Below are 23,416 nucleotides of genomic sequence, written 5' to 3' on the forward strand. Positions count from 1 at the left end.
ATGTTCCATGCCACATTATTGATGTTATCTACATGTTTTATGCACACTTTATGTCATATTCGTGCATTTTACGGAACTAACCTATTAACAAGATGCCGAAGTGCCAGTTCCTGTTTTCTGCTGTTTTTGGTTTCAGAAATCCTAGTAACGAAATATTCTCGGAATCGAACGAAATCAACGCCCAGGTTCCTATTTTTCCCGGAAGCATCCAGAACACCCGAGAGCCACCAGGGAGGGGGCACAGGCCCACCAAACCACATGGCGGCGCGGCCAGGGGGGCCCGCGCCACCCTATAGTGTGGGCCCCCCAGAAGCCCTCCTGCGCCGCCTCTTCGCCTATATAAAGCCCCTGGATCGAAAACCCTAGGGCGTTCGACGAAAACCACAGAAACCTTCCAGAGCCGCCGCCATCGCGAGGCCAAGATCTGGGGGACGGGAGTCTCGTTCCGGCACGCTGCCGGAGCGGGGAAGTGCCCCGGAAGGCTTCTCCATCGACACCGCTGCCATCTCCACCGCCATCTTCATCACCGCTGCTGCTCCCATGAGGAGGGAGTAGTTCTCCATCGAGGCTCGGGGCTGTACCGGTAGCTATGTGGTTAATCTCTCTACTATGTACTTCAATACAATGATCTCATGAGCTGCTTTACATGATTGAGATTCATATGAGTTTTGTATCACTACTATCTATGTGCTACTCTAGCAAAGTTATTAAAGTAGTTCTATTCCTCCTGCACGTGTGTAAAGGTGACAGTGTGTGCACCGTGTTAGTACTTGGTTTATGCTATGATCATGATCTCTTGTAGATAAGTTAACTATTGCTATGATAATATTGATGTGATCTATTCCTCCTACATATGCATGAAGGTGACAGTGTGCATGCTATGCTAGTACTTGGTTTAGTCTTTTGATCTATCTTACACTAAAGGTTACTAAAATATGAGCATTATTGTGGAGCTTGTTAACTCCGGCATTGAGGGTTCGTGTAATCCTACGCAATGTGTTCATCATCCAACAAAAGTGTAGAGTATGCATTTATCTATTCCGTTATGTGATCAATGTTGAGAATGTCCACTAGTGAAAGTGTAATCCCTAGGCCTTGTTCCTAAATATCGCTATCGCTGCTTGTTTCTTGTTTCTATCGTGTTACTACTGCTGCAATACTACCACCATCAACTACACGCCGACAAGCTATTTTACGGCACCGTTGCTACTTGCTCATATATATTCATACCACCTGTATTTCACTATCTCTTCGCCGAACTAGTGCACCTATTAGGTGTGTTGGGGACACAAGAGACTTCTTGCTTTGTGGTTGCGGGGTTGCATGAGAGGGATATCTTTGACCTCTTCCTCCCTGAGTTCGATAAACCTTGGGTGATCCACTTAAGGGAAAACTTGCTGCTGTTCTACAAACCTCTGCTCTTGGAGGCCCAACACTGTCTACAGGAAAGGAGGGGGAAAGTAGACATCACGGAGTAGCGTAGAACCCTGTGCGCGATCCATGAGAATGCCAGCCGGCACGCTTACCTTCACATAGGGCCATCTCCGCGATACATACTGAGGTGTAGTTTGACGTTGTTTATTTTCAGTGTACTCATAATTGTTTGCACATGGCAAAAGTTCCTGTTTCCCCCCGCCACGTCGCCCTCCTCTGGCGACCAGGGGGAACCCTAGCCGCCGCCGCCGCTAGCGCCTCGACCATCCTCTCCCTTGCTTCTTTGCCACCGGAGGGGGGGGGGGGGCAGCAAAGCCTGCGCTCCCCGGGGAAGGTGGTGGCGGGGCGGTTTTCTCTTCCCCTCCCGCGACCCCTGGCGAGAGGGAGCTCGTCTGGCGGGCCGTGCGGAGCGGCGGCGGGGTGTTGGGCGTGCGCGGCGGCGCTGTAGGCTGCGAGCGGCGTGTGGCGGCCGTGCGGGAGCAGTGGGGCACGGTCGCACCTCGGTGCAGGAGGATGGCGCGTGGGCAGGCCGCATCTGGGCCGTGCGGGTTGCCTCTGGGTGAGGATGCACGGGTGACTCGCTGGGGGCTTTCGGCAGCGACCGGAGGTTGGCCGCATGTGGACGGGGTTGGTGGCGACTGCCTGCGTGCGGGCGTGGTGGTAGCCGGCCAGGGAGCGGTGGAGCTGCTGCGGGGGGAAGATGGCGCAAGGCGGCGCGCATGGGCCCAGATGGGTTCTTGCGGGCCTGGTTGAGCTTGCCACGGGGTCACGCCGCGGCTGGTGGCGGCCGTGGATGGTGGGCATCAGCGATGGCAGGCTAGCTGGCATGCTTTGACTGCCCTGCCGGTGAAGGACGCCTTGGCAGGATGGGTCCGTGCCGGCGATGGCGACGCCCCGGGGCGCCGTTCCCCTTCTTGAAGGCATCGTTGTGGGGCTCCTACCTCTCATGCATTCAAGGCTTCATGCTCTCCGGGTGAAAACCCAAGCTCTAGCCTCGGTCGGTGTGGGCGACGGCGACGGTCTCGTCGCTTCCCTTCTTGGAGGCGTCGTCTTGGAGCGCTTGACCTTCTCTAGGCGGTGGTGGTTTTGCTTGTCGTGCTAAGTTGCCATGCCGGACGGGTTTGAGGATGTCGAGGCGGCGGCCTCGGGTAGGTGGCTGTGAGCCGGGGCGGCGGCCCCGGAAGGCGGTGCGCCAACATCTCTATGGTGCGGGGATGCGGCTTGCCACGACTTGGGTGGCGACCTTGGCCGTGTGGGCGGCAGGGCAGTCGGCTCGGTTGGACGCGTCCTAGTGGGGACGGTCAGACATTATGTCGGGGAGGCGGCCCCGGAGGAGTTAGTGTGATGCCCGTGGTCTGCGGCCATTTGCCCTGTGCAGCTTGGGTTGCGGGTGGACGGTTTGTTCGGCGTTGCACCTCAAGAGCGAGCGGTGGTACGTCGGGGCGGCGGCCCCAGAAGGTGGTGGTCTTGGTGGACGCGCAGGGCGCGATGGAGCAGCGGTATGTCGGAGCGGCGGCTCCGAATGTTGTTCGTCAGTTTGACAGTGTTGAGTTCATCGACTTTGTGTCGCGAGGGCGACAAGATCGTTTTGGCGCAGTTCTCTGAGAGGTTCGTCTTCTTCAGCTATGTTGAAGTGTCCCGTGTCTGCTCCTCCCATAGTAGGCACGGCGTCTTCTCTCCGGCTTGGTTGGATGGCAAGTTGGTCTTGGCGAGTGTGTCGTCTGCTTGTATCGGTAGTGGGTTTGAGTGGGCTTGCCCTTGTGGCATGGCGCGTGGGGGCTTGGCCCCGTGGTGTCTTGTTGTATGGTTTTCGCCCGGTTTTCTCCTAAAAACTGTGCACTTTCTGCTTAATTAATGAATGAGGTAAAGCTTTTGCCTCCGTTTAAAAAAAAGTGTTTGCACATGTGGCCAAACAGGGATTAAAAACATGGACACTTAGTGCGAATATGTTTACACCTCCAACCCTAAATTCCTAGATTTATCTATAGTCATATGTTTCCATGTTGTTTGCACGTATTGTTATTAGGTTTGACACGAGGTACATGACAGTGGTGTGGGGCAAATCATCCACCTTCTTCCCGTCACCATTTCTGGACAACGATTCGCTCCAGGTTGTTGTCATCTTTGGCGACATGAGACTCGTAATATTTGATGTACAAAAAGAGTGCTTGGATGAAATAAAAAATAATTTATACTAAAATTTAATACTTCTTTAAAACATATTATAGCATTGTGGTGTAGTCGTAGTGATAATAATTTCCTACTATTTATTTGAAATAGCTAACCATGTATAAAGTTAACAAGTATTAGTTGTACTATAATTTGTTATATACTCCCTCCGTTTCATACTAATTGATTCAAAATTGGCTTATATCTAGCTAAATCTGAGTCAATTATTTGGAACATAGGTAATAGTTGTAATGTATATCAATGAGAAAAACTTGCATTTTTCTGAACTTAAACCGTATAGTGACATTATTTTTACTTATAAATTAGTTTTTGACATCTGCACTAACCTTTCTGTTAGACGTATTGTGGTATAGATATCTAAACATATGATCCAAAAAGTATCTTAATAGTTGTTTCTAGTGTATGATTAGGCAAGTACACCGCTTCGGCTACGTCAAGCTCACTACCAGCGACCACTTCACCATGCGGTTCGAGTTCATCCACACCGACGGCGTCGTGTGACGCCGTTAAAATCGCCAGGGACTACATGGGCGTCATGGCCTGCGCCATTGACAGCAGCGCACTTCACACATTAGCCAACTGGTAGCAGAGTAGTTCATTGAAATGTTCAAAACTGATAAGATTTAGAATTAGGAGAATTTATATGTTGGTGTCTTCATCAAATTCACATAGAAAACCTGCCGTTTCACAATCGGTTTACACTTGATCATGTCCTCGGAGGGCAGCTATACATCCTGCTTGTCCTTGTGCATGGTGAAGCTGTCGTATACCTTGCCATCGCTCGACCGCCGGTACTCGAACTGCAGCGTCTTCTCATCAGACGCCGTCAGCTTGCCGAAACCATAGTCCATGTCCCGGTACACGCTCCATGGCGGGACCTCGGTGGTGAAGTTGGTCAGGTGGCTGCCACCGCCACCAACGACTACGTGCACGGTGCCATCCTTCACGCACTTCTCCTCGTACACGGGGCATGTCCGCTCATACTGATGGACGTGCCCGTAGAAGGCGACATCCACCCGGTGCCTCCGCCACAGCTTCTCCAGGCTCTGCCGCGCCATGGGCTCCGCGAACACCCCGTTGTAGCCGTAGGAGAACCCTGAGGAGTAGCCGAGGACGCGGTGCGCGATGAACACCAGCCATGGCTGCTTCGCCCGGTCCACCGTGGCGAGGCACCGCTCGATGAACCTATATTGCTCCGTGCCTTCACGCCAGTCCTGCTCGCTGTCGGCCACGCAGAACCGGAACATCCCGTAGTCCGTCGAGTACCAGTAGTTTTCTTTGTTCTCTCTCGGTGCGTAGTACATGGTCTCGGCTAGCACGCCGCATTCCCCGCCGGAATCAGTGCCGTTGTAGAACGACCCGCTGTTGGGGAAATCTCGCTCATGGTTCCCACTGCATAATCATCAGAGAATCAAGGTTGCATCGTCAGTGAAACCAAGTTACCTGTGTGTGAATTGGCTATGCAATGTTGCCTCGAAATTCTTGTTTAGAACGGAATGAGCATGCATACCTTGCCAGCATGTAGGGGACTCGAGACGTGATCGGCTCGACCTGCTGCGTGAACTGATCCCACTGCGACAGGTACCCGTTGGCGTAGGAGATGTCGCCGATGTGGAACATGATGTCGGTGTTGTCAAGATCCCTGATCAGCGCGTCCGTGGTGTTGAGTGATGCAAGCTGATAATTCTGATACTCGTTGCTGCCATCCCTCTCGGCCTATAATTAAATGAGAACACCGCTTTGATTCAGAATTATATTGGACTTGGGCATTTGGCAAACACAAACCATTAATGGCACATTGCCATATGATCGTGTGGAGAATTTGTTTAATATAGTGCTTAGTGCGATAATGATAGTGGTAGCGTATATTTACCTTCCCCATATCACCAAAAATGACAATGCGCTGCAGTGACTTCTGTCCGGGACAAGGAGGTGCTGTGAAAAAGTTAAGCTTGCCCCATATAACTTTTCCATTACGGAGCATATGTCCAATTTTGTAGTAGTATCTATAAGAGAGAATTTGCATTGTCAGAACAACAACTTATACAACTATTTTGTATGACACAGGGCTAGAATTTACTCTTTGTCTGCTGATAAGTTCTTCAGGAATGCTGTGTGTATGAAACCTGGATCCCTCCAACCAACGGTACTAGCAGGTTCTCCTGCACAATTCGACAGTACAGGAAGACACATCAGTTTTAGTAAGTGACAAATAATAATCCAGTTTGGGGTTGTGCAAGCGTATTGCGGAAAGACACAAATTTTCATAGGCACCATACCACAGAGGCTATCACGACCAAATGTGACAGTGCCGGCTGGTGCGCGCCCAGGACGGCTCCCTTTCATGCCCCATTCTACAAAGGGATATGCTTCATTCATGGCATAGCCACTTGTCCATGTGACAGTCATCTAGCATGACACGCCAAAAACCCATCCTTGAGTCAGATTCCATATCAGAATGTAACAATACAACTTATGTGAAGTGCTAGAAAACCCACCTCATTCCATGTTTTTCCCAGCGCCAAACGTGGATAAACCGGAGCTTTCGGGTTCACGAAGGCAATCTTGTTCGACACCGCGACAAGTATTGGCTGCAAATGAATTGCATGATGTCAGTGTTTATGTATCGAAAATTGAACACACCAGACGGGATGATGGTCTCGTGAACTCACATTGGAGAGTCCACCGGTGAACAAACCAAAGGAGAAATCCTGCCGTTGGTTGATCAACTGGAACTTCAGAGTCCCTTTCCCTGACCCGGCATAGCCTGACGAGTAATTTGCAAATTGAAACTGGAAGCAACAACAACAAGAAAACGGTAGCAATTCAAGTTAGTTACCCGTTTGAATTCTGAAAATAATGTGCAGGTTGCTCATTATGTGTCCAGTAGCTAACCTTTATCGGCGCCGAGCATATCACAGGGCCTGGGCCTGATCCATGAGAGCCGGGGCATGTTGACGCACTACATGGAAAGTGCAGGAAACCTATATCAGAAAAAGGATGCAGATAGACAATCCACATTTTCAAAATCTGAACAGTAGGAGGAGATGTACTAATAGTTCATACTTGAATTCTGAAGGTGAGAACACTCCGATCCAATCGTCGTCGCTTGCATGTGGAACATGGAAATCTACTGTTACCCAAGCTGTATCTTCACCCTACACCCACAGCATCCAGATTACTTTTTTTTTGACGCAAGAATTTTTTACTTTGTGCATCTGAAAGCCAACGGTATGGTCGATCGAGATCGGACATCGAAGTATTCATAACGTGCAGAGTCCATACAAAACATCAGTCTGACAGACATCAGAGTTAACGTGTGTTCGGTTATGAATTAATAATCTGGAGCCGGAAGTCCGGAACGATAAGATTGAAGCTTAGTTGAGGAATATCCACATGGCAGCACGTGACCACGTTGAGCACGCGTGCATTTGCCGACTAGCGATGCAGCCGTGCCTATGCCTGTCAGTCCACCGGTTGACTTGGTTGATGGATACTCACATTCTTCGGCTGAAATGTCGCCACCGCGAGGTCGGCACTCCATCGTCGAATCCCAGTGATCGATTTGTCCCGAAGCGATTGGGACGGAGCCACGGAAGATGACCGGCCGGCCAGCCAAGCATGCCAGGACGGCCGACAACTGGCCCCTATTGCATAGCGCGCGTGCTTCGGCCAACTGGCCAAGGATTCATATGCTAGGACGAGAACTGGAAACGAGATCTTTGGATGCGCAAGAACGCTCCATATCAAGCGAAAGGTTGGGGAGAGTTGAGCTCGCTCAGCCGCCCAGGACGGCAAGAATTGAACTCAGAGTTTCAGCGTGGTTAACGTTAAGTAAAGTTGGGGAGTCAGTAGCTGGCGCTATCTCCCCAAGTACGACGCCATGAATGCTAGCTACAGCTTCTCAAAGAAATTATACTGCTAGTCCTGCATCCTCCAGCTGTTGCGAACTGTACCGTCCGTAGCTCACGGCGTAACGAATATGCGGGTTTGGCTATGCTGGAGCTACAAGGAAGGGCAGTGGAGAAGATTGAAGATGGCCGAGGGCGAGCCTAGGGTACGTACCCGCGAGCCGAGGAGCTTCGGCGAGGCCCGCACGGCGGACGAGGTGTCGAGCGCGACGCGGGCGCGGTGGATGGCGATCCGCGATAGCGGATGCACGCCGTGCCCGTCGGCGCGTCCTGCCCAGCACGCGGCGGTGAGGGCGAGAGCGAGGAGGAGGAGGAGGCGCGGCGCGGCCATGTTGTGCTGCTACTCTGAGCTTTGCGTTTGCTTTATGGAAGACGTTCCATGCCGCGACAAGAGAGAAAAAGGATTGAACGAGAGGAAGCGGCGGCGGGACGTTGGGGTGAGTCGACTACACACGGGGTTGACTCCACAACGTGTTAGAGCATCTCCACCGGCGTCCCAATACTCCAATACTGGTTTCGATGGCATTTTGGGGGCTGGGAGCGAAATGGGCTCGCACTGGCGCGTCCCATACTGCGCCATCCAATTTTGAATCCAAGAATTGCCGGCAACCTCGTGCCGGCCCCTTCGCCAAGGGCGTGAATCGGGCGCACCGGCGCCTCGCGAAGCTGAATGTTTTGGGTGTGGGAGCCGCCTGTCAGTCACACATCCCAAAAGTCGACGCCAGCGGGGAGTGGCGGGGCCGACGCGTCAGCAGCTCATTCAATTTTAACCTAACCGTCGCCTACCTCGCGACGGGAGTTAATTGGGGCACAGCGGCGGTGCAGTTGCCGCAGACGCGCAATGAACCGTCCCGTCGGGCGCGCCTTGCTCTTCGTGCCGCCGTTAATGAGCGCCACCGCTCCCCCGCCTCCCTCCGGCCTATAAAAGGACCGCCTCTCATCGTGCCTCTCACACACAAACCCTAGCGCCTCTCTCCCTAACCCTAGCTGCCACCATCTAAAAAGACGACGCCATGTCTGGTCGAGGCCGAGGTCGCGGCCGTGGTCGTGGCCGTGGCCGCGGCAGAGGTGCACACACTCCGTCGCCTGCGACGCCGTCGTCTTCATCGTCGGAGATGGACAAGGAGGGGCCAGTGCTGTTCGAGTTCGTCCTCGTCCTCAAGGGCGACCCACGTGGTATCCAGAGGCTGCCGGACACCTTCGCCGACTTCGTCGCCGGCGACGACCGCCCGGGCACACGACATCTGCGGGAGGATTCGTGCGGCTACTACCGGTGGATCGTGGACGTGATCTACGACGCGCGCTGCAAGATGTACTTCCACATCGGCTGGGAGAAGTTCGCGTGCCACCACAGCCTCCAAGCCGGCTTCGTGCTCGTGTTCTCCTACTTCGGCGACAGGGACATGAGCGTCAAAGTGTTCGACGACACGCGTTGCCGCCGGAACTACCACGTCGACAGCGCCGAGGAGGACGACTGACGAGTGTTGTTTCTTCGCAGCGAATATCGGCTCGCATGTTTTCGGATGTTCTTCATCGAAAGAACCAACTGGGCACAATTTTCCAGTTTCGGTGACTGAGTGTGCCCTCGAGTGTTCTTTCTTGGCAGCGAACACACGAAACCTGCGATGACCGGCCTAGTTAAGTTTATTTTTTTGCAACGTTTTATATTTGTGTCAACCATGGTTCAAACTATGTATTAGTTTGTGAAAAACCATGTTCCAAATTATATCTTCATGTAAACCACGTTCTCAATTATGTATTAGTTTGTGGAATAAAATATTTCTTATTCAATTTTCTATGCATTTATTTACGAATTTAATTCAAAACATCTACGGGGCCGTCGTTTTGGGGGCGCCGGTATGGGAACAGCTCCCCAAATAGAGGATGCAGTGACGCCCCCAAACGGAGGTGCCGGTGCCCCTGCCGGCGCCTATTTAGGAGCTACCGGTGGAGATGCTCTTAGCTAGGCTACTACTATACTATGAGATAGATTCCTCTCTTTTCGTATTACACAATACTGTAGGAGTTGTATATTTATCCCGATATAAAGACGGGTTATATTCGTCGGATATGCCGGAGCACAATACGGTATTATATCATTTTCTGATTTATGAAAGGAATCTGGATGGATTCTGCTCGTCAGCGCCTAGTGTTCCGGCGGTGGTGTGTTCAGATGAGGATATATTTTTTAAGTCCCTAGAAAAACACATGAAATCCACATATCACGCCCGCGAAAACACATGCCATGGGCGCTGGTCTTCATCCGACTGCTGTTGTCGATGCTATTGACAAAAGGCACCGCATATTCCTCTGGATCGGATGGATCGGAGAGGAAACTTGTAATGGCGGCCAGTGTTTGGTGTTATGGGATAGTGCCTATGAAGCACGACTCACTCCCAGAACTCTGCTCTTCTTGTGAAGTTCCTCACCAAGTTGCACTCCGACATGACTGCTCCTTGGGCCTGCTGGTTTCGCCGCATGTATGGCTGGGGGCCTTTAAGAGAACTTGGCGATAGTCATCGTCTTGACACTCCGATCTTGAAAGATATTGTTTCAAATCTCTAGACTTTTCGGATCATCTCCAAAGTTACTATTGGAGATGGGGCCTCTACGGCTTTCTGGTCCGACCTTTGGCTTGGAAACAACCCTCTCCATGAACGTTTCGCTGACCTCTACTTCCACTCCACCCACATCCATATCAATGTCCGCACAGCCTTCACCTCTAGCTTCTGCGCTGAAACCGACCTCCGTGTCCTTACAAATGAGCTGAGCTCGGTTGTTTTGTGCCTTGATACCCCGGATATCCGCGTGTGCCGCCTCACTAACAAAAGGCTCTCGAACAAAAGTTTCTATTCCAATTTTTTCAGGCAGTTGCAAATTGATGAAGTAGCATGCAAGGTTTGGAGGAGTGTTGCCCCTCTAAAGTGCAAGAACTTATGCTGGCTAGCTGGGAAGGGGCACCTCCCCACCAATGAACATGAACGGCGCTCCAGACACCACATCGTCACTGCTGCTACCTGCCTCACTTGCCCCCTCGACAAAGATACGGATCACCTCATCCTCCTGTGCGCCAAGGCACAAGAAGTTTGGAGGTTCTTTCATCAGGACTTTGATGGGTTGAGGCTTTCGAGCCTCACGGAGCATTGGACTTCGCAATGCCAAAGTTATGTAGAAACCACAATCAACACCGCCATAGCTTGGCACATCCAGAAGAGAAGGACGCTCGGACTTTCAATGGCATTGAAAAAGATATTTCTTTAGTTGTCCGCCGATGCATTGTGGATGTTAGACTTTGGGCTCATCGATGTACTACCCCTCCCCCTCCTCCACTCTTAATAATTGGTGTAATGGCTATGACCCCCTAGAGGTCTCTCCCCCCACACCCTCTCCTCTATGTCCTCTAAAAAACTAGTTATGCTCCCCATGTACTCTCTTATGAGGTTCGTTTTATAAAGTGTTCAGGCTAGCGTAAGCCCGCCGTATCCAGGGTCAAAAAAAAAGAATAAGCAGAGTGATATCCCAGCGACGGCAAAGAACAACTCAAGGAGTTGCTTCTGACTCGCCCCTCTCCCCTCACATTTCCGGGTCTTGATTAGACACGGAGGTTAGGGTTCCTCGTCTACGTCTTCTTGTTCCACTAGTTGAAGTGGAAGATGGAGGAGAGCGGCACCGCTCCCCCAAAAAAGACTGAGTTCTGTTGGCCTATCTTGCGGTGGAGCAATGGTGTTGACGAGCATCCTCTGTCCTGTTGGTGGCAAGGAGAGGAGGTAGGCTAAGTGGGTGTCGGGGACCGTCTAATGCTGCAGAGCTTTGTTGTGGTACTCCCTCTGGCCAGCTATGGAGGTGAGGGGAGCAAGAAGGTCGGCTTGTCTCGCTGTAGATTAGGAGGTCGGAGATGTGGAGGCACGATATTGTGTCTTGTAGGTGAAAGGACACCGATGTAGCCTAGAGGGTGGTGAATAAGCGGTTTAAAACTTTTACGAGATGGGCTTAACAAACGCGGAATAAAACTATCATTTAGTTTATCAAGCCCAAAACCTATATACTACGGTTCACCTATGTGCACAACAACTTATGCTAAGTAATACAATCAACTATGTGATAGCAAGATATATATAACTTCAAGCACGAAGGCTATCACAAAGTAAAGTGCATAAGTAAAGAGCTTGGGTATAAAAATAACCGAGGCACGTGGCAGACGATGATTTTTACCGAAGTTCACACTCTTGCGAGTGCTAATCTCCGTTGGACAGGTGTGATGGCTTAGTGCTCCCGAACGCCACAAGAGGCCTCACCTTGAGCTGTGGTTGCTCGATGCACACCAACGCCACAAAGGCCTCACCCCAATATGCGGTAGTCACACCACACACTGAGCACCACAAAGGTCCCACCTTATTCTCCGGTGACCCTCGCCACAAAGTCCTAGGTGACGGTTCCACTAAGGGATTTTCTTCGAGGCGGAAACCGGGTCTTACACAAAGCTTAGGGCACACATCCACAACTTAATTGGAGGCTCCCAAGAAATCGCCACAAAGGCCTAAAATCCATCTAGGGTTCCAAGAACCCAAGAGTAACAAGCTCCTCACTTTCACTTCCACGAATCACCGTGGAAAGCTCAAACAGATGCACCAAAGGCAATCGCAAGAACACCACAAGATGCTCCAATCCTTCACTCTCAAATTCCAACAAATCTACTAAAGCTATTGGGGGAATAAGAGAGGAAGAACAAATGAAATCTACGAAGAACTCCAAGTTTCTTCAAGATCTAGATCTAGGTGGTTCTTCTCACAAAGAGAGGGATTTGACTGGAGAAGATGTAGATCTAGATCTCCTCTATCATTTCTCTCAAATGCATGCAAGATTAATTGGAGGGAGAGAGATATAGCATGCTCAAGGGGCAGCAATGGGGGCAAAAACGAGCTCTAGATATGAGAAACATTGGGGAAGAAGACCCCCTTAAATAGGGCAAGAAAAATCTGCCTGTTATGCACAAAACTCGTCAAAACCGGAACTTCCGGTCATTTGGGGCGGTAATACCGCCCCCGGTTGATGTGGGCATTACCCTTCGATTAACTAGTCTTGTGCTACCTCTTACGGCCCAACCAGGGGCCCATGAAGGATATCCATCGATCAAGGTGGGCCGATACGATAATTCCTAGAAAGGAGTCTTGAAAAGGAAGGCAAGAAGACGAAGAAGACACGGAAAGATTAGGCATATGACTCTTTGTAACCTAGTCGTACTCGAACAGGCCTCTTGAGACCTGGCCCCCAATATAAGGGCCAGGAGAGGGCCTATCGAGACACACAATCATAGTAGCCATAACCACCGCAAGTCTAGAGCTAGGTCAACGCAGAACTTAGCCTCTCGAAAAGATCATAACCGAAACCTTTGGTACCCCATTGTAACCCGATATTTTCATAATCAAGGTCAGACAGGCAGGATGTAAGGGTTTTACCTCATCGAGGGCCCCGAACCTGGGTAAATCGCTCTCCCCGCTTGTTTGATAATCGATTTCTCGTGTCAGCCTACAGGATTCCATCTACCCTAAGCCCCAAACGGAGGGCATTGCTGGAGAGTACCCTCGAACCGATAGTACCGGCCAACTTCCGGGGGAAGTAGGGCGCCCCCGGGATGCTCCTGGCATAATTTTGCGAGCGAAAATAGCATTTTCGGAACTTGGACAGAAGTTGACCGGTACTTCCACCCTTGTGAAACGACCAAACATATTTTTACGGAAACTTCAAAAACTTTTGCATCCAAACTCTGATTTCGATGATCTTGGGCTCATTGAAATCACAATAACGAGATCTACAACAATATTCATAGAAACATCATAGTCCAGCAAGGGAGGATAGAAACAAATGAATAAAGTTTTTACCTATCAATAGAAGACAAACCGGTAAAACCTCCAATATGGAAAAGCAACAAGTTTCCCGTGCAAAATCTGTTATCGATGAACTAAAGGTTCTCATGAGAATAAGCACAAGATCTAAAGTATCACATGGATAAGGTCCAAATAACAACCAAGAAAGATGATGTAAGGATGCAAAGATTTAAGCTCTCTGAAGGATACGATCGAGTTACTCACTCGAGTGTCCTCTTGATAGTACGCCAACTGAACTATAAACCAATCTCCAACTACAACATAAGATCGGTAAGAAATAAACCTATCAAGAGCAAACCTTAAACTTGCGCCTTCCTCTTGAGCTCGATGATGACGATCTTGATCGCAACAAGATGGAACGCCTTTCTTGATAGTGCTTGCTGGATAAAGTCTTGTGGATTGCTCCCCCATAATTTACCATGGGAGAGCTTCTTCGGCGTAACTTCACATATCCATGATCATCATATGGATGGCAAGCTTCAAGCAAATAATCTCATCGAGATGGCTCATCTTGAACTTGCACTTCATTTCTTCATTCTTCATCATGTTGATGTCTTGAAGTTAAACTTGAGGGTTAACTTCATCTCCATCTTCAAGACATACTTGACACTTGATATTCTTCATCAATTTCTTCTTATTGCAACCTTGAAGCAAACATATGGTTCAAGCATTGCCTATGGACAACTCTTACAAATATAACTCAATGCAAACATTAGTCCATATGGATTGTATCAATTAACAAAACCACACATGAGGGCTCCATGCACTTTCAGTAGAGACGAAATCTCGACATCGTGTTCGCTGCCAACAACACTAGCTGAAGGGCAGCCGCTCCAGTGTTCTAGGAGTTCCACATATGCAATTCGGTTTTCCTCCAATATCACAATATTTGTAGCCTTTGTTGGACAAGACGATGCCTAGGCACCGCTTAAGCACGCTTAATTAGGCACTAGGCGATGGACAAACACCTCGCCTATGACATAAGCGGAAGTCTAGCCAGTGTAACCAAGAAATTGTCTTCCACAATAAGAAATCATGCCATACTTCACGATCGAGCTAGATGGGCATTTTTCTGAAGGTAGTTATCATAAATCTACCCTAGGCCGCTTAATCATCGCCTAGGCACTAGGCGAATGCCAACCGCCTCGCTTACGCCTAGCGCTTTTTCCAACCTTCAAATGCAATTATAGCATAGAATAGAAAGTTAATTGTACGTGAAACAGAAATATAGAATAATACAACTCTATTATTACCTCTAGGGTATATTTTCTCCCTATTCCGCGGATGGTGTACAACTAGGAAGATGCTATACCCAGTGTGCAGTCATGCTCTTATGTTCATTTGGTTGAGTAAGGGTGGCAAGTATTCAGCCTTCGACAAACATTGACAGTTCCTCGAAGAAGGGCATCGATTTAAAGAAGACAAAAGGCACTTTATGAAAGACAAAATTGTGTGTTAAATAAGCGAGATACCAAAGTTTCAGGGTGCGGCTGTTGATGCTGAGCTGCATGCTTTCAAGCCTAAGCCTAATGGAAAATGTTTTGTGGGATATAGTTATACAAATGGACTCACATTGCAGGCTTTACAAAGCTTCCCTACTATAAGAACATCAAATTTTCCCGTAACATCGATGTGGTGCATGGTGAAAGCTGTTGGAGCAGCAGCTCACCTCATCTTGGCGATGGAGCAGCAGCTCACCTCCTCTCCCTTGGTCCCTGGCGGCTGGTGTGGTTTTTTCTATCTTAGGGTTAGCTCTCCTCCAGCTCCCTCCTTTTATACGTCATCACACATATGGGCTTGGGCCACTTGGGCCAGAAACATGTCTAGTGTTCAACACTCCCCCTCAAGATGGATGGTAGATATCTATCAATCTCATCTTGTCACATGCCAAGTTGTATTCCCTTGTTCCCAGTCCCTTTGTCAAGCAATCAGCAATTTGCTTCCCATAACTGACATGAGTAAGGCTGATAATACCAGCATCAAGTTCTCTTTAATGAAGAAGCGATCAACTGATTGTCACACCAAGCTCTCAAGGGCCCCTTTCTGAGAAGCTTCAACTCGCTCAGGAGATGCTTCACCCAAAGCATCTCACACACCCCTTTAGATAAAGCTCTGTATTCAGCTTCTACCGTTGAACTGGACACAACTGTTTGTTTCTTGCTTCTCCATGACACCAGATTTCCTCCCACAAACACACAATAGCCTGACGTTGATCTTCTATCATCTCGCCAACCAGCCCAATCAGAGTCGCTATAACCATCCACCTCAAGGTGCCCACTCTTTGCAAACCACAACCCCTTTCCCGGAGTTCCCTTCAAGTATCTCAAGATTCTATGCACTATATCAAGATGCCCACTCCTTGGTTCACGCATGTATCTGCTCACCACACCCACGGCATATGTAATGTTAGGCCTGGTATGACACAAGTACAGGAGTCTCCCAACCAATTTCTGATAATTTTCCTTATTCACTAGCTCACCTGATTGTGCAGTCACTTGATGATTTTGTTCAATTGGGGTAGGGGCTGCACGACATCCCATCATGCCCATGTCACTCAAGAGATCTAGGGTGTATTTTCGTTGACATAAAGATATTCCCTTCTCTGTCCGAGCCACTTCTATGCCAAGGAAATATTTTAGGTTGCCCAAATCTTTCACCTCAAACTCCTTGCTCAGACACTCCTTCAATCTCTTATTTCCTCTTGGTCATCTCCAGTGATGGTAATGTCATCCACATAAACTACAAGAATGGTGATCCTCCGCTCAGCGTGTCTATAGAACACCGTGTGGTCACCATTGCATTGACCATACCCCATACCACACACAGCTCGTCTAAACCTATCAAACCATGCCCTTGGAGATTGCTTCAGGCCATACAAGCATGCATACCTTTCCCTTGGTCTGTGAGGTACCAAAACCTGGTGGTATCTCCATGTACACTTCTTCCTGCAGGTCACCATGTAAGAAGGCATTCTTGACATCTAATTGATGCAACTTCCACCCAAAGTTAGCAGCACATGAAACCAATATTCTTACCGTGTTCATCTTCGCCACTGGAGCAAACGTCTCATCGTAGTCAATTCCATAAGTTTGACTAAACCCTCAAGCGACCAATCTGGCCTTATACCTTTCTATCTTCCCTTCAGGATTCTGCTTCAAAGTATAGATCCACTTACAACTCACCGCCTTTTTCCCTGCTGGCAATGTGGTTAGCACCCATGTCTTGTTTTTATTTAGTGCTTCCAACTCTTCTATCATCGCTCCGCGCCACTTCGGATCTTGCTTTGCTGTCTTCCAATCGTTTAGAATTGACATGGTTTGTAGAGAGGCCACAAAAGCTCTATAGGAAGGAGACAAAGCCTTGTAAGAAACAAATTTGCTAATATCATGTTCATCAGAAACAGTTTGTAGAGCATGCATTTCGCAAAGAGCCTTCCTTGCCATTTCACCCTTTCTGGCTGCTTCACGTGTCTCCTTTCGCAATGCAATTGGCAGATCCATTGTGTCAGATGGGCTGCTAGCACTGCCTTGTTACTCCCCCTGCACATGTGGCTGCTGTCCCACTGTGTCAGATGAACTCACATCACTACCTTCCTGCTCCCCTGCTCATGTGGCCGCCGTCGAGTGTACACTTGGAGATTCTGTGGCCACCGATCCTGAACAGGAGCAGGAATCTGGGGAGAATCAAGCGGAATCGTACCCACTATTGGTTGGACTTGAATCTGCACATCACCATCAGGTTTACCCATAGAATCGCCCTTAGTGTGAGACACTACCTTCTCCCCCTCATGACCATCTTGCACAGAGTGAAGTTGGTCAAGTTCTGCAAACAACAAGCTCAGGTCAGTTTGCTCACCATAGAATGGCTCGGATTCCCTGAAGGTGACATCCATACTTACAAGCATGCGTATTGCAGAGGGATACCAACATTTATACCCCTGCTGACTAGAGGAATAACCAACAAAAACACATTTTACTGCTCGTGGGTCTAACTTCCCAATCGATGGTCTATGGTCCCGAACAAAGCATGTACTGCCAAATAATTTCGGAGGGACAATAAACTTATTTTTTCCAAACAACAACTCGCATGGGGATTTCATACCGAGTATCCTGGAGGGTGTCCTGTTAATCAAAAAAGTGGTTGTCATGACTGCTTCACTCCACAACAACTTGGGCACATTCATTGTGTACATCAGCGAGCGAGCTACTTCCAAAACGTGTTTGTTTTTCCGCTCTGCCACACCGTTTTGGGGAGGGGTATCTGGGAAAGTCGTTTGATGAAGAATACCTTGTTCAGACAAGAAGGCCCCAAAGGTGATGTTCAAATACTCCGTGCCATTGTCAGTCCTGAGCACCTGCACCTGTACTTGAAACTGATTCTTTACATATGCATAGAAGTTCTGAAAACAGTGAAACACCTCATCCTTGTGGCGCATCAAATAAACCCAAGTCATACGAGAATAGCAGTCAATAAAGGTAACAAAGTACTTCATTCCATTCACTGACACCACTGGGGAAGTCCATACATCTGAATGAATAGGCATAAAAGGAGATATGCTCCTAAGCCCCTTGCTCACATACGAGGCTCTTGTATGTTTAGCATATTCGCAAGCATCACATGTTAACTTGCCATTTCTTATTCCACACATAATATCAGGAAATATTCTACTCATCTTATCGAAAGACACATGCCCCATCCTACAGTGATGGATCAGAGCTTGTTTTTCCTTGTCCTCCATGGTTGCAGCATACACCAACTCTGGCTGCACCCCTTTTTCCACATAGCAGAGCCCCTTACGCCCGGTGCCAGTCCCAACCATCTGCCTCGTCTCCCGCTCCTGAATCACGACACCAAACTTGTTAAGATTCACACTACAGTCTATGTCATCAATGAGAGCACTCAGCGAGAGCAAATTAACAGGAAACGCTGAGACGTGTAGAACAGATGACAAAGAGATGTTTGAAGTGCACTTTATTGTGCCTTCTCCAACAACAGGTTGTTTTGTACCATCAGCAGTTTGAATGGTGCCTTTGTGAGTAGGAGGATGCATAATGTAAGACTCAAACACACCGAATTTACCCGCAGCATGCTTAGATGCGCTAGAGTCAAGAATCCATTATGTATCATTCTCATTAGTAGCAAGGGATGCTTTTTTCGAATTACCTTCATCCATGGAGACCAAGTTAGCAAAGTTTCCATAGGCAGCACCATCCACTTCTGCATCCTTTGACGTCCCATTGTCCACTTCAGTCGCCATGTGTGCACTCTGACCACCGGAGTTTCCGGTGTGTCCTCCTCTACCTCTAGCAGTTTGACGTCCTGAGTATCCACCTCTACCTCCTGACATCCTTCTACTTCCCCCTCTGTTATATCCCCTGCCTCTACCACGAGTTGGGCAGTACCACTTCAGGTGACCAGTCTCCCCACAAATGAAACAGTCCCTAGTCTCTTTCCACTCTCTACGCTCGGTCACAGCAAATGTTGGAGCTGACACAACTTTCTCATCTGATGGTTCCAGAGAGAGACGCACCTCCTCTTGAGCCATTGCTGCAATGGCCTCGTCAAGAGTGGGCAAGGAGGTGTGGTGCAGCAGAGATGCCTTTCTGCCATCAAAGCACTTACTTAGCCCCTCCAAAAACTTGAGCACACGCCTGCGCGCTATCCAATTTTGCCCTGACTCGATGGAGGCAACATCATAGAGTTCGAGAGGGTCACAGTTATCCTGATCAGCCCATAAGGCTTGCAGCTCTGCCACATATGCCATCACTGTCATGTCCCACTGGCGGAGATGGAGAATCTTCCCATCAATCTGAGCAATGAGCATGGCATTGCCCTTACCGGAGTACTGGATGGACAAGGTCTTCCATATTTCAGCAGCTGTGGACAACCCCTCCACGGAACGCCCAATGGAGGGCACCACAGAGTTCAACAGCCCGGTTTTCCACTTCTTTCCCTCAGCACTAGTCTTGTCTCCTGGTTCTTTGACAATCCCCAATAAGTAACCATCAAGATCTTTCTGATCCACAGCCAACATTGCCCTCCGAGACCAACTCAGATAGTTGGTAACCCCCTCTAGCTTGATGTCTGTGGGTGATAGGTCAATCTTCTGAACCACTTCTTGTCGGGGAACAATGGCCTCAGAGCCACCCCCTTTTGAGATTAACAGTGTGAGCTGCTTGAGAGCCTCCGCAAGGCCTTTGGGCTCACCCATCTGCACTCTCACCTTCACCCAGCAAAAACAACAAACAGCTTCGGGGAACGCTTACCAGCAACCTCTTTTTACCAGCAGCAGGCACACACAACTTGAGAAACCACCACCCCTGCTTCACTCCTGGACGAGCAGCTGCACGCAGCAGCAAGAACCACAGTCCAGCTTGTTCTTCTCCTTCCCCTTGCACGTAGCACCACCTCGTCTCCTCTCCGCCGCGCAGACCCACTCCCTGCCTGAACCGGCTTCCCTTCAGGCCCCACTGCCGCCTTGCTCTGATACCATGTTGGAGCAGCAGCTCACCTCCTCTCCCTTGGTCCCTGGCGGCTGGTGTGGTTTTTTCTGTCTTAAGGTTAGCTCTCCTCCAGCTCCCTCCTTTTATAGGTCAGCACACATATGGGCTTGGACCACTTGGGTCAGAAACTTGTCCAGTGTTCAACAAAAGCTATCGTATACATGTTCGTCACAGGACCTGCATAGATCCTCCACATGCAAATTTTATTTCATATTTATTTTATTTTCCAAATATTCCGGTTCCACATGCATCATACATTCTGCTTGTCCTTATGCAAGATGAAGCTATCATATACTTGTCCGTCGCTGGACCGCCTGAACTCAAACTGGAGCGTCGTCTCATTGGATGCCGTCAGCTTACCGTAGCCATAGTCCATATCCCGGTACACGCTCCAAGGAGGGGCCACCGTGGTGAAGTTGGACATGTAGGCTCCAGCGCCCCCGACGACGACATGCACGGTGCCTTCTTTCACGCACTCCTCCTGGTGGACTGGGCACGTCCGTTCATACTGGTGGTAGTGGCCGTAGAATGCCATGTCCACCTGGTACCTCTGCCACAGCGGCTCGAGGCTCTGCCGCCCCATCGGCTCCCCAAACGCCCCGTTGAAGCTGTAGTAGAACCCAGAGGAGTAGCCTAGCACACGGTGCGCGGTGAAGATAAGCCATGGCTGCTTTGCCCGGTCCACGGTGGCGAAGCAGTGCTCTATGAATCTGTACTGCTCCGTGCCTTCCCGCCAGTCATGCTCGCTATCCGCCACGCAGAACCGGAACATCCCGTAGTCTGCCATGTACCAGTAGTTTGCCCTGTTTTCTGTCGGTACGTAGTACATGGTAGCGGCCGGCACACCGCACTCCCCACCGGAATCGGTGCCGTTGTAGAACGACCCGCTGTTGGGGAAATCTCGCTCGTGATTTCCACTGCCATCATCAGAGAAATAGAGCCGCCGTTGTCAGAGAAACCGGGTTATTCATCTGAGCAGTGGACTTGCGTACGTACCTTGCCAGCATGTAGGGGACTCGAGACGTGATCGGCTCGACCTGCTGCGTGAACTGATCCCACTGCGACAGGTACCCGTTGGCGTAGGAGATGTCACCGATGTGGAACACGATGTCCGTGTTGTCGAGATCCCTGATCACTGCGTCCGTGGTGTTGAGCGATGCCGGCTGGAAATTCTGGTATTCGTTGCTGCCATCCCTCTCGGCCTTTAAAGAACACAGTGTTGATTCAGAAGGTAAATTTATTTCTAGTGAACAGTATTGGCGGGCGTATATGTACCTTTCCCAAGTCACCGAAAATAACAACCCGCTGCAGCGACCTTTGTCCCGGATAAGGAGCTGCTGTGAAAGATTTAGGCTTGCCCCATATAACTTTTCCGTTATGGAGCGTATGCCCAATTTTGTAGTGGTATCTACAAGAAGAAATTGCAGCGTCACACCAGTGTTACTCACAATTAAGACATCCAGGAAGAATACTTACTCTTTGCCTGGCCATAGGTTCTTTAGGAAAGCTGTGTGTATGAAACCTGGATCCCTCCAGCCAACAGTATTAGCAGGTTCCCCTGCACAACCCAAAGTACAGGGAGACGCATCAGTTTTAGTAAGGCAAATAGCAATCCAGTTCTGGTTTTCCACCTTAGAAATGATTGTGTTTTTTATCTAATGACGGTTATGTAGTTTCTGCTACGCTGTTATTACTATGCAGTGTATTCAGCTCAAGCGTATTTGCAAGAAAAAAATGTGTCATAGCCTCATAGGCACCATACCACAGAGGCTTCCACGACCAAAGGTGGCTGTGTCCGCTGTTGTGCGCACAGGAGGGCTCCCTTCCATGCCCCATTCAACAATGGGAGATGCATCACTGCTGTCATAGCCACTTGTCCATGTGACAGTCATCTAGCATGACAAGACAAAAACCCACCATTGGATGCGATCACTCACAGAGTAGATTACCTAACCAACAAATAATAACAAGTATGTGCCAGAAATCCACCTCATTCCATGTCTTTCCAAGCGCTAAACGGGGATAAACTGGAGCTTTCGGGTTTGCGAAAGCAATCTTGTTCGACACCGCGACGAGTGTTGGCTGCAAATGAATCGCATAAGACTAACTATAGTAACAGAACTCACTGTATAACAAGATTGCCTAAACTTACACCACGGTGTTTCAGTAACTCACATTTGAGAATCCACCGGTGAACAATCCGAAGGAAAAATCCTGTCGCTGGTTGATCAACTGGAATTTTAGAGTCCCTTTCCCTGACTGGGCGTAGCCAGATGAGTAATTTGCAAGCTGATACTGAAACCAACATAAGAAGAATTTCAAGTCAGGATTATATCCGGACTCTAGATAATCTGAAGATCGCTCATTCTGTCCACTAACTAACCTTTATCGGCGCCGAGCATATGTCAGGACCTGGTATTTGGCCTGAGCTCTGAGAACCTGGGCATGTGGACGCACTGTTTGAAAGTGTAAGAAATAATCAGAGCAGGGGTAATGTACAAATCACGGTTCACAGTCTCAGTTAAAAATCTGAACATCCCGAGAAAATGTACTGGTTCATACTTGAATTCTGAAGGGGAGAATACTCCGATCCAATCGTCGTCGCTTGCATGTGGAACTGTGAAATCTACGGTTACCCAATGTGTATCTTCACCCTGAATCCACAACAACATCGTATCACTTTCTTTCTTTCTTTGTACTACAGCAAGCAAAATATCAAGAACCAAAAAATAGGTTTCCAGACTAACAAGTGAAATTCATTCATTGGCGAAAATATATTGTACTAATCAGATGAATAAAAGAATCTGAAGGGGGCGACAGTACGGTCTAATCATGCATGTACGGTGCATTAGAAATATATATCAGTTTGGCTGACAGCAGACAGTGTGCGTGATCGTTGACTGACTACTAGATGGTCCGTCAAGCAAATTTGGCTAGGTGCAGCCAATATCCACATCACCACATGCCAAAAAAATATCCACATTTTTGGTTCCACCCGTGATCGACCGCAGAAGGCACGGTGAGCTTGGCGCCATCCTCAAATCCCAATCACTAACCTTACCTAACGCGATTGGGACTGAAAATGCATGGCGCACAAGGGAACGGCCGGCCAAGCATTGCAATTTGCAAGGACCGAGAATTTTGGGGCAAGGGACACCATGTACCTTAGCTCCGAGCGGACAAGGGATGCCCTGGCCGAGGCGGGCGCCGTCGATGCCAATCATCGCCTGTTTTACGGCGATCAGCGATAACGGTTGGACGCCTACTCCGGCGGTGTGCGCCGTCGCTGACGCCGCAGCAAGAAGCACATCGGCATCCTGCGCATGCACATGTGCAGTTCGTCTGTCTAGTGGGAGAGGTTTTTGTAACAAGGTCGCGAGGAGCTGGCGCGTGCTCTCTGCTGTAATATCACAGCAGCGACGGCGGCTCTCGAGTAGTGGGAGTTTCTACCGAAGGATTGAACGGGGAAACGACAGGGGGAGTTTACTAGACA

At 49.2% G+C, this 23,416-nt stretch overlaps 2 protein-coding genes across 2 annotated transcripts in view; both read right to left on the reverse strand.

The window, feature by feature from the left end:
- Nucleotides 1-4,230: 4,230 nt before the first annotated feature.
- On the reverse strand, nucleotides 4,231-7,866 carry LOC124657283 (probable inactive purple acid phosphatase 27). Its single transcript, XM_047195858.1, has 10 exons — nucleotides 7,690-7,866; nucleotides 6,691-6,782; nucleotides 6,520-6,586; nucleotides 6,297-6,416; nucleotides 6,123-6,215; nucleotides 5,904-6,033; nucleotides 5,705-5,786; nucleotides 5,498-5,630; nucleotides 5,135-5,340; nucleotides 4,231-5,016 (listed from the first exon to the last, which is right to left on the reverse strand). Exons 1-10 carry the CDS (start codon nucleotides 7,864-7,866, stop codon nucleotides 4,350-4,352), a joined length of 1,767 nt encoding a protein of 588 aa, XP_047051814.1. The 3' UTR covers nucleotides 4,231-4,349.
- Nucleotides 7,867-20,118: 12,252 nt separating this feature from the next.
- Nucleotides 20,119-23,416, reverse strand: part of LOC124657285 (probable inactive purple acid phosphatase 1) — a 3,789-nt gene continuing 491 nt past the window's right edge. Inside the window, exons 2-10 of the mRNA XM_047195859.1 lie at nucleotides 22,486-22,577; nucleotides 22,307-22,379; nucleotides 22,099-22,218; nucleotides 21,913-22,005; nucleotides 21,686-21,815; nucleotides 21,400-21,481; nucleotides 21,199-21,331; nucleotides 20,920-21,125; nucleotides 20,119-20,840 (exon numbers count right to left, since the gene is read on the reverse strand). Of these exons, the coding sequence (XP_047051815.1) occupies nucleotides 20,174-20,840; nucleotides 20,920-21,125; nucleotides 21,199-21,331; nucleotides 21,400-21,481; nucleotides 21,686-21,815; nucleotides 21,913-22,005; nucleotides 22,099-22,218; nucleotides 22,307-22,379; nucleotides 22,486-22,577 (1,596 nt within the window). The 3' untranslated portion in view covers nucleotides 20,119-20,173. The remainder of the gene's footprint in view (nucleotides 20,841-20,919; nucleotides 21,126-21,198; nucleotides 21,332-21,399; nucleotides 21,482-21,685; nucleotides 21,816-21,912; nucleotides 22,006-22,098; nucleotides 22,219-22,306; nucleotides 22,380-22,485; nucleotides 22,578-23,416) is intronic.

The sequence above is a fragment of the Lolium rigidum genome, chromosome 5 (genome assembly GCF_022539505.1).
Source record: "Lolium rigidum isolate FL_2022 chromosome 5, APGP_CSIRO_Lrig_0.1, whole genome shotgun sequence".
NCBI classification, from domain to species: Eukaryota; Viridiplantae; Streptophyta; class Magnoliopsida; order Poales; family Poaceae; genus Lolium; species Lolium rigidum.